We start from the raw sequence: 11,472 nt of genomic DNA, 5'->3' as shown, positions 1-11,472 counted from the left end.
CTCAACGAATGTTTCCCAAGAGAAAGGGATCCCTTGGCGAGCGCACTAAGAGAGAATGGGAGGACTAACCAGTGGACACATCAAGACTATCGTCAAAGTAGTGCTCATCACACAAAGAAAATCATGAAAATTGAATTCAAAGCCAAATATTAAAAAATCCCCTCTAACTTCTATCTTTTGGAGACTGTAATTATATTGACCTAATAAACGAAATCTACGGCAAAATTTCAAAAATATTCAAAAATAACGAAGATGCAGATAAAAAATATTTGAAAGTAATTTGTTATATATTTTTAAAATTGAGATTTCCAATATGTATATATTTTTAAAATCGACAAGCAAACATGTTCAAATAACCACGTTTTAAAATAAAAATCAAAATAAACATAAAAAAAGGGAAACAAAAATTAAAACACTCATGAGCGTATAAAAGCATAATCTGATTCCAAGTCATGCCACGTGGACAGTCCCCCCACTCTGGAAGTCAAATCAGACATCTATACTGTTTAATTCATCCAATCTCCTCGTGATCTGGATTTTAGACCAATCACGATCATGATCCGAATCCTAAAGCAACAACGCATCTATAAAAATTCAAACCCGCCACGAAATCCCCAATCTATATAAACACGCGCGATTCCTCCATCGTCTTCTCCATCGCCATGACCAACGTTCCAAGCTCTCTCCGATATTCCTCTCTAACCCTCTTCCTTTTCATCATCTCCTCGTGGCCTTTCTTCTCTCTTTGACCGATCCCTTCTCATTTCCCCCTCTCAATCGATCCCGATCTCAATGGTTGGAGCTGTAGATCGCCGCCGGAATCACCATCCAAGCCCTTTGTTTGAGATGCCGATGATTCCGAGAAAGGGAAAAATTGGGATTCGGGTGGGCGGCAACGGCGAGGAGCAGCAGCGATTCGAGGTGCGAGTGGAGTATTTGAGCCACCGCTTGTTCAGCAGCCTTCTCCGGGAGGTTGAGGAGGAGTTTGGGTTTGACCACGACGGTCCGATCAGGTTATCGTGCGGTGTTGATCGATTCCGCCGTGTTTTGGTTGTCATCGCCGGCGATTGCGCCGACGATCGGTGGCGGCGATGCCAACACCGTCGCTTCTCTTATTTCACTGGATGCTTTGGGGTTTAGAGCTTGTTTCAATGTAAGTTTAGTTCATTTTAGGCTCTGTTTTTAGGTGATCCTTGCTAAAAAGACAGTTTTTGGGGTTTTAAAGAGAACAAATTTAAGTGGGGCACAATTCAAAGTTCTATTTTGATAGAAAATACAAGTGATGGGGTTTTTTAATTACAAATTGGTTATTTTTCTTTGATTTTTCTTGTATGGAAAATGATCACAAATAATATTTTTATTTAAAATTGATTATAATATTTTGTTAGCTCTATTTTAACATATTGTCTGTTGTTTGAATTAATTAATTAATTAATTAATAATAATAATAATAATAATAATAATAATCCGACGGATTACGAAGTTATCTTACAATGATTCAATTGTTCAAATGCCTAATTTTTAAATATTAATATAATAAAGTTGTAGTTCAAAATTTTATCAATTACGAGTACAAGTTTTTTTTTTAATATAAATTTTTACAAAATCCCGCTAGTGTCTCTTTATTTATTCCATCTAAAACTAAATTAGCTTTAAAATTTTAAATTAAATTCAAATTAACCAAAAAAACTATATTTTTAAGAAAATGATAAGAGATAGTGAAAATTAGTTTAAAAATTAACAACAAATTTTATATTTTTCAGTTTTTGTTATGTATCCTAAATTGTTTATGTTTTAATTTTTAAAAAATAAGCAACAAATTCCCAATTTAAGTGAAGTTAGGGGAATGGCCAGGTATGAATGCAATCGTAAATTTCACAACATATGTGCTCATTGTTGATAACTTTTAAATAATTTGATATAAATTTAGTTAAAAAAAAAAAGCATAAAATAAAAAACTATACTAATTTTTCAGTGGCACTTGTATAAACTACAAACCCCAAAAAAAAATCCTATTAAATTGAAAATATATCAAATTTTTTTATTTAAAAAAATTAACAAAATAAAATAAAATATATATAATTAAAATTTACACACAACTCAACTAAATCAAACAACCATAAATATTTAAAAACAAAAATGGTAAATATGGAATTTACAAGAATTTAAAGGGGAAAAACGAAAAAAAAAAAATTGTCAAAAAAAGAACACTATTTTCTTGTCGGTATATATACAACGAAGCCATCTCCCCAACCTTCTCCATTCTCATCGCCATTGATTCCTCTCGACTGCTCCCTTTGAAGCAAAGGGAGAGGCCATCACCAGCTCCATCGCCCCAGCTCTTCCCAAGGTCTCGTCTCGATCTCTTATCTCTCGATTTTGCCTCAGATCCGGTTCATTTTGCTGTGTTTTTTCATCTGATTCTTTTGATATAAGCCTTATGGTATTTGGTATTGGTGAGATGATGGAATTGTTGGTGTAAATCCTTGTTGATGCTAGTTGAAGCTTAGATCGTTGAGGATCTTTGTGTTTTTGAGTTGTTGTGAAGGATTTACGGTTTTTGTTTTGGATCTGGTTTGCAGATCGTGGAAAATTTGAGGCGATCTGTTTGTTTTTAGTTTGATCTGGCTTGGATCGTAGATCTGTTGATTATTTACTTGGAATTTATGTTATTTGTTCTCTATTTGAACTGTAAATCATCAAAAAGAAAAAAAAAAACATTGAATTCTTTGTTTAGATGAAATGTAGTTATGAATTCATCCTCAAATTGAGTTGAATATTGATTCAGTTCAGCAAAGTTTTAAGAAGAAAGCATGATGCTTTTTCAATGGGACAAGTTTTTGCAATGTCAAGGCAATATTTTGAAGTATGGATGCAGATTTGATGGTTTATTTGTCTTAAAAATGGTCTATTTGGTTATACTTCAATGTCATTCTAGATTTCTTAGTGTCATTCTTGGGAAAATAGTCAAATACTGGTTTTGATTCTACTCTTATCCTAACATTAAGCATCTCTGATTTTCTTTTAGACCACTTTGAGGTTACATTTTATAGATCTTTATCAACATGGCTGATTGCTATCTTGTTGATTGCATGGTTAAACTATGAATTCCTTTATGAAATGGAGAATGATGTTGTGTGAATGGGACAAGTTAAAGGAGATAAACCAATGCATTATTATCCTGGTTCACCTTTGCTTTTGATGATCCATTTGGTTTTATTTGGTTATACTTAAAATATGATTCTGGATTACTGAGTGATGGTCTTGGGAAAATATTTGGTTTGATTCTACTCTTATCCTAACATTGAGCATCACTGAATTTCTTTTACACCACTTTGAGGTTACAAACTTTATAAACCTCTATCATTGTGGATGCTTGCTATCTCATTGATTGCATGGTTAACCTATGATTCCTTGATGTTTTCTGAGCCCTGAGTTATGAAGGAGTACGACGATATGTCAATGGGTCAAGTTGGAGAAACTAATGCATTGTCCTGGTTCACCTTTGCTTTTGAAGATCCATTTGATTTTGTTTCTTTCTCTTTTTTCTTCTCCAGTGGTACAGTTTTATCTCCTGTCATTGACCTGTTTATTTTGCAATAGTAGACTGGACTTAAATGTATGGATATAGGTGAAATGTATGTTTGAAGTTATAGTAGGGTGTTAGGTTTAATTTGACTTAGCTGTTGATTGACATTATGTGATGGTTGTTATTTTAATCACGTTTTGATATTAGAGTTATGTATATCATATACTTCATCTGTTTTACAGATTTGTAGGAAATGGCTGATGAGGATATCCAGCCTCTTGTTTGCGATAATGGAACTGGAATGGTCAAGGTAAGTCAGCATCCATTTCTCGAGAGTAGAAGTAATAAAATTCTTTCTTCGCGTTGTCATTGACCAACTTCATATCTCTCCTATCATAATTGTACAGGCTGGATTTGCTGGTGATGATGCACCTAGGGCAGTGTTCCCTAGCATTGTAGGGCGACCACGCCATACAGGTGTTATGGTTGGAATGGGCCAAAAGGATGCCTATGTGGGTGATGAAGCTCAATCTAAAAGAGGTATCCTCACTTTGAAGTACCCTATCGAGCATGGCATTGTCAGCAATTGGGATGACATGGAGAAGATTTGGCATCACACTTTCTATAACGAACTTCGAGTTGCGCCTGAAGAACATCCAGTGCTGCTCACTGAAGCTCCTCTCAACCCCAAAGCAAATAGAGAGAAAATGACCCAAATCATGTTCGAGACTTTCAACGTGCCTGCAATGTATGTTGCCATTCAAGCTGTGCTCTCCCTATATGCTAGTGGACGCACAACTGGTTTGTATCATACTTAAATCCAATCAGTGCTCTTCTCCATAAGCTTCTCTATTTGCTTAAGCTGTTCTACATGTAGGTATTGTGCTGGATTCTGGTGATGGTGTCAGCCATACTGTACCAATCTACGAAGGATATGCACTGCCGCACGCCATTCTTCGTTTGGACCTTGCAGGTCGTGATCTCACAGATGCTCTGATGAAGATCCTTACAGAGAGAGGCTATTCCTTCACTACCACTGCAGAACGGGAAATTGTAAGAGACATCAAAGAAAAGCTTGCTTATGTGGCCCTCGATTTTGAGCAGGAGCTGGAAACTGCAAAGACCAGCTCTTCTGTCGAAAAGAGCTATGAGCTGCCAGATGGACAGGTGATCACAATTGGAGCTGAAAGGTTCAGGTGCCCGGAAGTCCTCTTCCAGCCATCCTTGATTGGCATGGAAGCTGCTGGAATTCACGAGACAACATACAACTCCATCATGAAGTGTGATGTGGATATCAGGAAGGATTTGTATGGCAATATTGTGCTGAGTGGTGGCTCAACAATGTTCCCAGGTATCGCCGACCGTATGAGCAAGGAAATCACAGCCCTTGCTCCAAGCAGCATGAAAATCAAGGTAGTAGCCCCACCGGAGCGCAAGTACAGTGTTTGGATTGGAGGCTCCATCCTTGCTTCTCTGAGCACATTTCAGCAGGTAAACTATTCACACTCTGCTGCTTTTCTGTCTTGCGTTTCTACTTGTCAAAATTCTTCATTTGATATAATCTGTGTCTAAATCTGCAGATGTGGATTTCAAAGGGCGAGTACGATGAATCCGGCCCATCAATTGTGCACCGGAAATGCTTCTAAGTTGATGAGAGCAGTAGTTTGGTTGTTCTTTAGGCAGTTTTTGTGTCGATGTTGTTTTGTCTTTGTTTCAGGATTATAAGCTGTCACAATACTTATATATTTCAGTACCCCGTCTTGAGATGTATCTTCTTATGCGTTTTATGGCTAAGGAAGCCTTTTCCTTGCCAATCTTTGTTGCTGTTCCTGTGTTTTGTAAAATGACGCTGCCCTTTCTGTGTTAAATGGATGCCCTATTTAGAATTTATTGAATTTGATAACTATATTAACTTCAATTTGTATTAATTTGATAATTTAACTTTAATTTGATTTCATTGGGTAGTAAATCAAGTGATTTTTGATCCTAATCCTAAGTGAATGATGTGATTTTTTTTTGTTACATGAACACCTCCAATAGATTATATAATGTATCATGGACAGAAATGATTTGGATTTTCAGATATAATTAATTGGGGTTGAAAGTTGAATACCAAATTGAAGTTCGGTGATCAAAATAAAAATGAACCAAAATTTAGTGACTTTGTAAAAAATTTACCCGATTAATTGCAGAAGATTAAAATTGACATGCATGATGTGTTGTCATGCTTCGGAAGTTCAAAATTTTCCAAAATAAAAACATGATCCTTTCACTAACCTTCTGGCTTTGATAGATAGAACAGAAATTTGACAAACAAGTTACCATTTCAAATGCACTACAACCGCATGCTGCACAGCAACTTAGAGCTGCAATTGGAAACCCTAATTTCGTGGTTGGCCAAGTACCATATTTAGTTCCACACATTTAATTAATGCCAAGGTTACTTCATTTTCCAAGTTCAAATACTACACAAACAAAATCCTAAATGACTACGAGAAAAGTTAGGTACCTTCACATTATGTACTATATATCATGTGCCTGGGCATGCTCCGGCCGATGAGTGAATTCATAGTCAAGGTGAACAAAGGCGCGTTCGATCTCAGGTAATAGTTCCAGCTTCTCCTGCAGGGCCTCGCCAATGTCATGTGCTTCCCTCAGAGGCATCTCCGATGGCAGCACGATGTCCACCTCCACGAAGTAATGGGAGCCAAATGTGTAGGCTCGGACCGTGTCAATTTGTTTTATGGCCTTGTGATGGTTCCAGCACAAGTATGTCAGCTTCTGCAGGAATTCAGGGTGCTGCAGCACGGCCGACCAGAGAGTTTACATTCTCCAGTACAGTCATTGACCATGTCCGGATAGTGTACAGCGCCAACTGAGTCATAAAGGATACAAGCACACAAGCATAATAAGCAAAGAAATCATGTTATGTGACTAAAAGTACCACTTTGTGTGTAATAATCACACTTATATAGCAAAAAGAAACAAAAACAAAATAGCACTTACAATTATAGCTCCAACAGGATCAATCCAATCCTTTGTGTAGTTGGCGAGGAGTGCTGCAACAAGCCCGATGATATTGGTAATGACATCGAAGAAATGATCTTGAGCATAAGCCTTGACTATCTCATTCTTGAATGAGCGACAATAGATAACAAGAACAAGTTTCACAAGTGTAACTGATAACATAATGTCCACAACCCATTTCTCTTGTTCCTTTGGTCAAGCTGAATTCATTTTCCTAAATTGAACAACTCAGTTAGACATTTCTATTTTATTGAGCGTTGCAACTACAAAAAGCATGATGACTTGAGAGGTCAGATCACAAAGCACAGGAATGGAGATGAGATCTCACTACAACACATTGAAGAGTAAATTTGATTGACAGAGCAATAAATGGAAAGCTGCATACACGTTTAAGATTAGGCAATAACTTGGGGGATCCAAACCACCCTGGGAATCAATTAGGTAAGTGAAGGAATACTTCAGAAATTTTTTTCACTTTATTCTAAAAAAAATATGTCTATAATATTTTAAAATCAGATCTGTAAAATATTTTTACATCAATGAACAGAATACTCATAAAAGTTATTTCACAAACAAAGCTTGAATTTTGTAAAAATATCATAGAATTTTGTGACAATGCACACAAATGATGTATTGGAGAAGCTATTAGTCTAAAGTTTAAACAAACATGGCATATTAGGAAAGCACAAGATTCCTCTTGTGATTGTGCATAGTTATTTATAAAGAATTTGTTCCCAAGAAAGCCATTCGTGAAGGAGAAGTATGATGCTGCCTATTAAAAATCATCATGACATTCTAGGAAAACAAGTCCAATAGTCTATCATCTTATGTTTATTAAGGAGATGATTGAACAAGATTCAAGAAAAAGAATGTCAGCATGGTTTGAATATATAAGAATAAATGACTTACATTAGAAATTAGAGAGCGTGTAGACTCGATGATTATCTGAAGTCCCCAATGTGGCCATAACAGATGCAAAGACAAGTATTCCCTGCATGTAGTTAACAGGCAGAACAAACAGGGGATCAGTGAAAAGAAAAGAGACAAAAAGCTGCCTCTGATGAAAACAATAAAAAGAAAAAGTTCTGATTACAAGAGGAACTGGCAAGACCAATGTGAGTTCTTAACAATCTACTGTATACACCCTCCAAGGTTTAAATCTCTCCAGCAGTTTTGCAAATACAACCACCCTAGAAGGCAACTCATCACAATTTCCCCCATGAACCTCCATATAGCCTTGTCCAATACCCTTTATAGATATGCTTCTCCACCAGTTTTGCAAATACAACCATGCTAGAAGGCAACTCATCACAATTTCCCCCGTGATCCTACATATAGCCTCATCCAATATCCCTTTATAAATATGCTTCTAATAGGGGCAAATTCAGATTGAAGATAGAAAATTCAGAATGCTAAAAATGTTGTGCGACTAATATCATAAAAGAGAAAAAAAGAGCTTTCTATACATCATAAGCACCTTACTTAGGCTTGACAGAAATGATTGCTTGTAGAAACTCACCAGTGGCTGCATTCGCCTTTTGCCAATGGGATATCGGTATGGATTAGGGGTTTGCATAGAAAATGCAGTGAACCATAGGATAAAACCAGATAACAAGTCGAGCAGGGAATCCAATGTGGATGCAATTATTGCCAATGAGCCGCTCCTAAATGAAGCATACACTTTGGCAGCAAAGAGAACCATGTTTGCAAGATTAGATATTCGAATTGCCATCTTCTCAGCTTTAGCAATGCTTTCACGTTCTTCCTTTATGTATGAGATTTGCACCCAAAAAAGAAGAAGAAGAAACAAAGTCATAATGTGATAAGAATTGAGGCAGCCCTAAGAGCATAAAGTCCCTCATAAAATTAGTGCATAAAATAGTCGAATCTAACCTTTGACAGTCTAGGAAGAAAACCACGATCAGTCAAGGTGTCCATTTCGGTAAAACCCTCCAACATTTCTCCCTGCTGTTGATAATAATCAGCCACATCATCTCCAGAACCTAGAACAATATTAAAAAAATTGATTTATAAGATTGTTCAGAAGAAGCCATTCAAGACAATCCACGTGGAACGCAATAGTGTATTATCACAAGCAGATAAAGTTATGTAATAATGTGATGAGTGAAATCAAAGAGATAATTTGGTCACCACCAGCTTTTTTAGCTTATCAGAAAATTTTAATTAAAAAAAAAAAAATCTTTGTCATGCAAAGACATGAAAAATTTTGTTAAAAGCCAGAATGAAGACTGCTTCTTAATATTGAGCAGCTTTATCCCTTCATCCTTATAAAGTAGTAGGCTGCAAGTCAACTGGTATGATAACATCATTTGGTATACATGTAGAGCCATTTTTGGAGACATAAAAACTAAGCAAGAAAGGAACAATCGAAGATACTGAAAGTGAGATGGTCATGCACGTCCTCTACCACTTCATCATGTATTACAATCATATCAAGAACTCAAAAGAGTGGAAGGTAGGCATTCATCCCCTACAAATGATGCAGGAGGTATTGACACCACGGTTAAAAAATAAATCAATTTACTGATAACTGCCTTCCAAATAAGGGTCCTAAATGTAGAACAAAAGGGAAAGGACAAGGATATGATGTGAATATGAGTAATTTTCAAGTATCCAAGCTACATCCAAGGATCATTATATTCATTGACTACCAGCATGAGTGATGTTAGAACTTCAACTGAGAGATGCATAATGGGTTTCTTGATGTAGAAAATCATGGAAACATCCAATAACCAGCACAATGTGCATTCATAATTTTTACCCGAAGAACCATATAAATTCATATGCTGCTTAAATAAGATGCCAACTGCACTAATTCCATTATGTTGCCTAATTGAGAAAATATTTTCATTTCCCATAAAAAACTAAAGAAAAAAACCACATCACTCCAAATCAATACAGCCAAACTCCCACTATATAACGACAAACTTACTTCATTAAAATCGGATACGCTAAAACACCATTCTAATAGAAGTTAGTATCATTCGAAGAAAACATCAAAGAGAAACTTTTGAAAGTTCATTTACAAGTAATGATTCAACAAACAAAATCAAACCAAGGATCAAAGAGAAACCTTTTCCAATATAGAAAGACCACACACTGATTTCAGACATATCACCTCTGCTTATTGCACAATACAAAGAAAATTTCTAGACACAACTATGTCTTCTGAGACATACACAAACACTATCAATAGGCCACTCCTACCAGAGATACCAAAAAACTAATTATTCCTTAGCAGCAGAGAAATAAACCATAAAAAAAAACATAAAATAAAATAAAACACCAGAATCACAACCCAAGCTCAACCCAGCAACTAGCTTTCCCCAAACTCTCATACTAAATCTGCAGAGCACTCTTCAAAAGAGGGAAAAAACCAAAACATCAGCCACTAATCTCTTCAACAAACCAAATTGCGCATCAAAACTAAAAGATTATTCCTACACAACCAGTTCACTACCATTTCTTTTACCAACAATGGTGTGGTTCCAATCACTAGATTCCTTACTCCACTGTACATAAAATTCTCAGAATAATCAGACAAACAGCCAAGGAATCAGAACAAACAAAAAAAAAATCCTCCTTAAATACAAACACCAAAACCAAAAATCACTAAAAAAAAAAGGGGGGGCTTTTAAAATCCAAAAAAAAAAAGAGAACATGATCGAAAATGAAGAAGAAACCAGAGTGAAACAAAACCTAATACACCGAGACAATCTTGCAACCGGCGCGGCGGCTTTTCAAGGTGCTCCGATCGCCGGAACCCATCAAAATTAAGCCGCCACGACCGCTCCCTCTCGTCGGATCCCAACAGCAGCAGCTCCGATCCTTCCAACTCTTCTCCGCCGCTTTCCATCTCCGCCATCATCCCCCAATCTCCTCCGCCCTAGAACGAGAATCCTCTCAAAACCCTAAGAGAGAGAGAGAAAAGAGAGAGCTTGAATCCCGTGAGAAGAGGAGTGCATGGTTTCTTTTTGTCTCTCTGCTTCGGCGGGTGATGAAGAGGATGGAGAGAAAGCGATGAGCACGAATCTTGATGTACACGTGTAGGGATCTGAATGGATGATGATTCCATAGAGAGATAGAGAGTCCGAGATCCGGGTTCACTGAGAATGAGATTGGGTCCCACGTGGCCGGTTAATGGGCCCCACCGATGAAGTGACTGACACGTCATTGGATCCTTATTTGGACCACGTGCGCCGCCGGTTGTCACTCGATTCAAAGTGATTGAATTTTATATTTAGTCAGCTGCGCACGTACACATCTACAATTTATAACCGTGAGATCACAATCCAACAGTTAATTAATACTAATTAATACTGTTTAAAATTATTTTAAAATATAATATATATATATATATATGTATAATTTAATAATATTTGATATTATTTATAATGTTATTTTAATATTATGAAATATCGTGTATATGATTGTATATAAATACTATTTATATTTTGAAAAAAACTAATTATAAAATTACGGAAACACCCTTATTTGTCTCTCTTGAGATCCTAGCAAATATACTATATGCTATATATATATATATTATGATTTTTGTATTTTGAGAAATAAATTTGTATTTTAACGGAGTATTTGATTGTAGGATTACTAGCTTCTAATTAAGCACTGGACAAAGATACCTAAAATAAAGTTTGTTGGTTTTTGTTTTTGATATAGAATAATTTAAAATGATATAGTACAATGACTTGTGACTAACTAGAATCTTAATTTTTTTTTCCTCCCTCAATAATTGAAGGGCTTAGAATTCAAGTTATTCAACTTTAATTTTCTTGTCTGGGTGGAGCCAATTGTATGGATATAATAGAACTAGCATTTTCCTTTTCATTTTCTTGACTATATTTGTTTTTATGGACAAGGTTCATTTAATGCTCTAT

The 11,472-nt window shown here is 36.1% G+C and overlaps 3 protein-coding genes across 3 annotated transcripts; 2 read left to right on the top strand and 1 right to left on the bottom strand.

The window, feature by feature from the left end:
• Positions 1-656: 656 nt before the first annotated feature.
• On the top strand, positions 657-1,167 carry LOC120269463 (auxin-responsive protein SAUR32-like). The gene has a single exon (XM_039276793.1). The coding sequence runs from the start codon at positions 793-795 to the stop codon at positions 1,138-1,140; it is 348 nt and encodes a 115-aa protein (XP_039132727.1). The 5' UTR covers positions 657-792; the 3' UTR covers positions 1,141-1,167.
• A 1,027-nt stretch (positions 1,168-2,194) lies between these two features.
• LOC120269187 (actin-7-like) lies at positions 2,195-5,424 on the top strand. The gene is made up of 5 exons (XM_039276517.1): positions 2,195-2,350; positions 3,772-3,839; positions 3,937-4,330; positions 4,407-5,020; positions 5,110-5,424. Exons 2-5 carry the CDS (start codon positions 3,783-3,785, stop codon positions 5,173-5,175), a joined length of 1,131 nt encoding a protein of 376 aa, XP_039132451.1. The 5' UTR covers positions 2,195-2,350; positions 3,772-3,782; the 3' UTR covers positions 5,176-5,424.
• Positions 5,425-5,772: 348 nt separating this feature from the next.
• Positions 5,773-10,578, bottom strand: LOC120269186 (metal tolerance protein 5-like). Its single transcript, XM_039276516.1, is given in 9 exon segments — positions 5,773-6,325; positions 6,327-6,404; positions 6,536-6,748; positions 6,750-6,770; positions 7,466-7,510; positions 7,512-7,547; positions 8,076-8,321; positions 8,450-8,559; positions 10,277-10,578. Coding segments are annotated over 9 exon segments (1,191 nt in total). The 5' UTR covers positions 10,446-10,578; the 3' UTR covers positions 5,773-6,052.
• Positions 10,579-11,472: the final 894 nt, after the last annotated feature.

This window comes from Dioscorea cayenensis, chromosome 9, assembly GCF_009730915.1.
Source record: "Dioscorea cayenensis subsp. rotundata cultivar TDr96_F1 chromosome 9, TDr96_F1_v2_PseudoChromosome.rev07_lg8_w22 25.fasta, whole genome shotgun sequence".
NCBI lineage: Eukaryota > Viridiplantae > Streptophyta > Magnoliopsida > Dioscoreales > Dioscoreaceae > Dioscorea > Dioscorea cayenensis.
The sequence above is the reverse complement of the archived record's forward strand: the minus strand, read 5'-3'. Positions and strand labels throughout refer to the sequence as shown.

Bases quoted from the DNA above. Each gene is read 5' to 3' on its own strand.
- LOC120269187 (XM_039276517.1), top strand. From the start codon at position 3,783: ATGGCTGATGAGGATATCCAGCCTCTTGTTTGCGATAATGGAACTGGA. The intron at 3,840-3,936 runs GTAAGTCAGCAT...ATAATTGTACAG, and splicing joins ATGGAACTGGAATGGTCAAG to GCTGGATTTGCTGGTGATGA. The intron at 4,331-4,406 runs GTTTGTATCATA...TTCTACATGTAG, and splicing joins TGCTAGTGGACGCACAACTG to GTATTGTGCTGGATTCTGGT.
- LOC120269463 (XM_039276793.1), top strand. From the start codon at position 793: ATGGTTGGAGCTGTAGATCGCCGCCGGAATCACCATCCAAGCCCTTTG.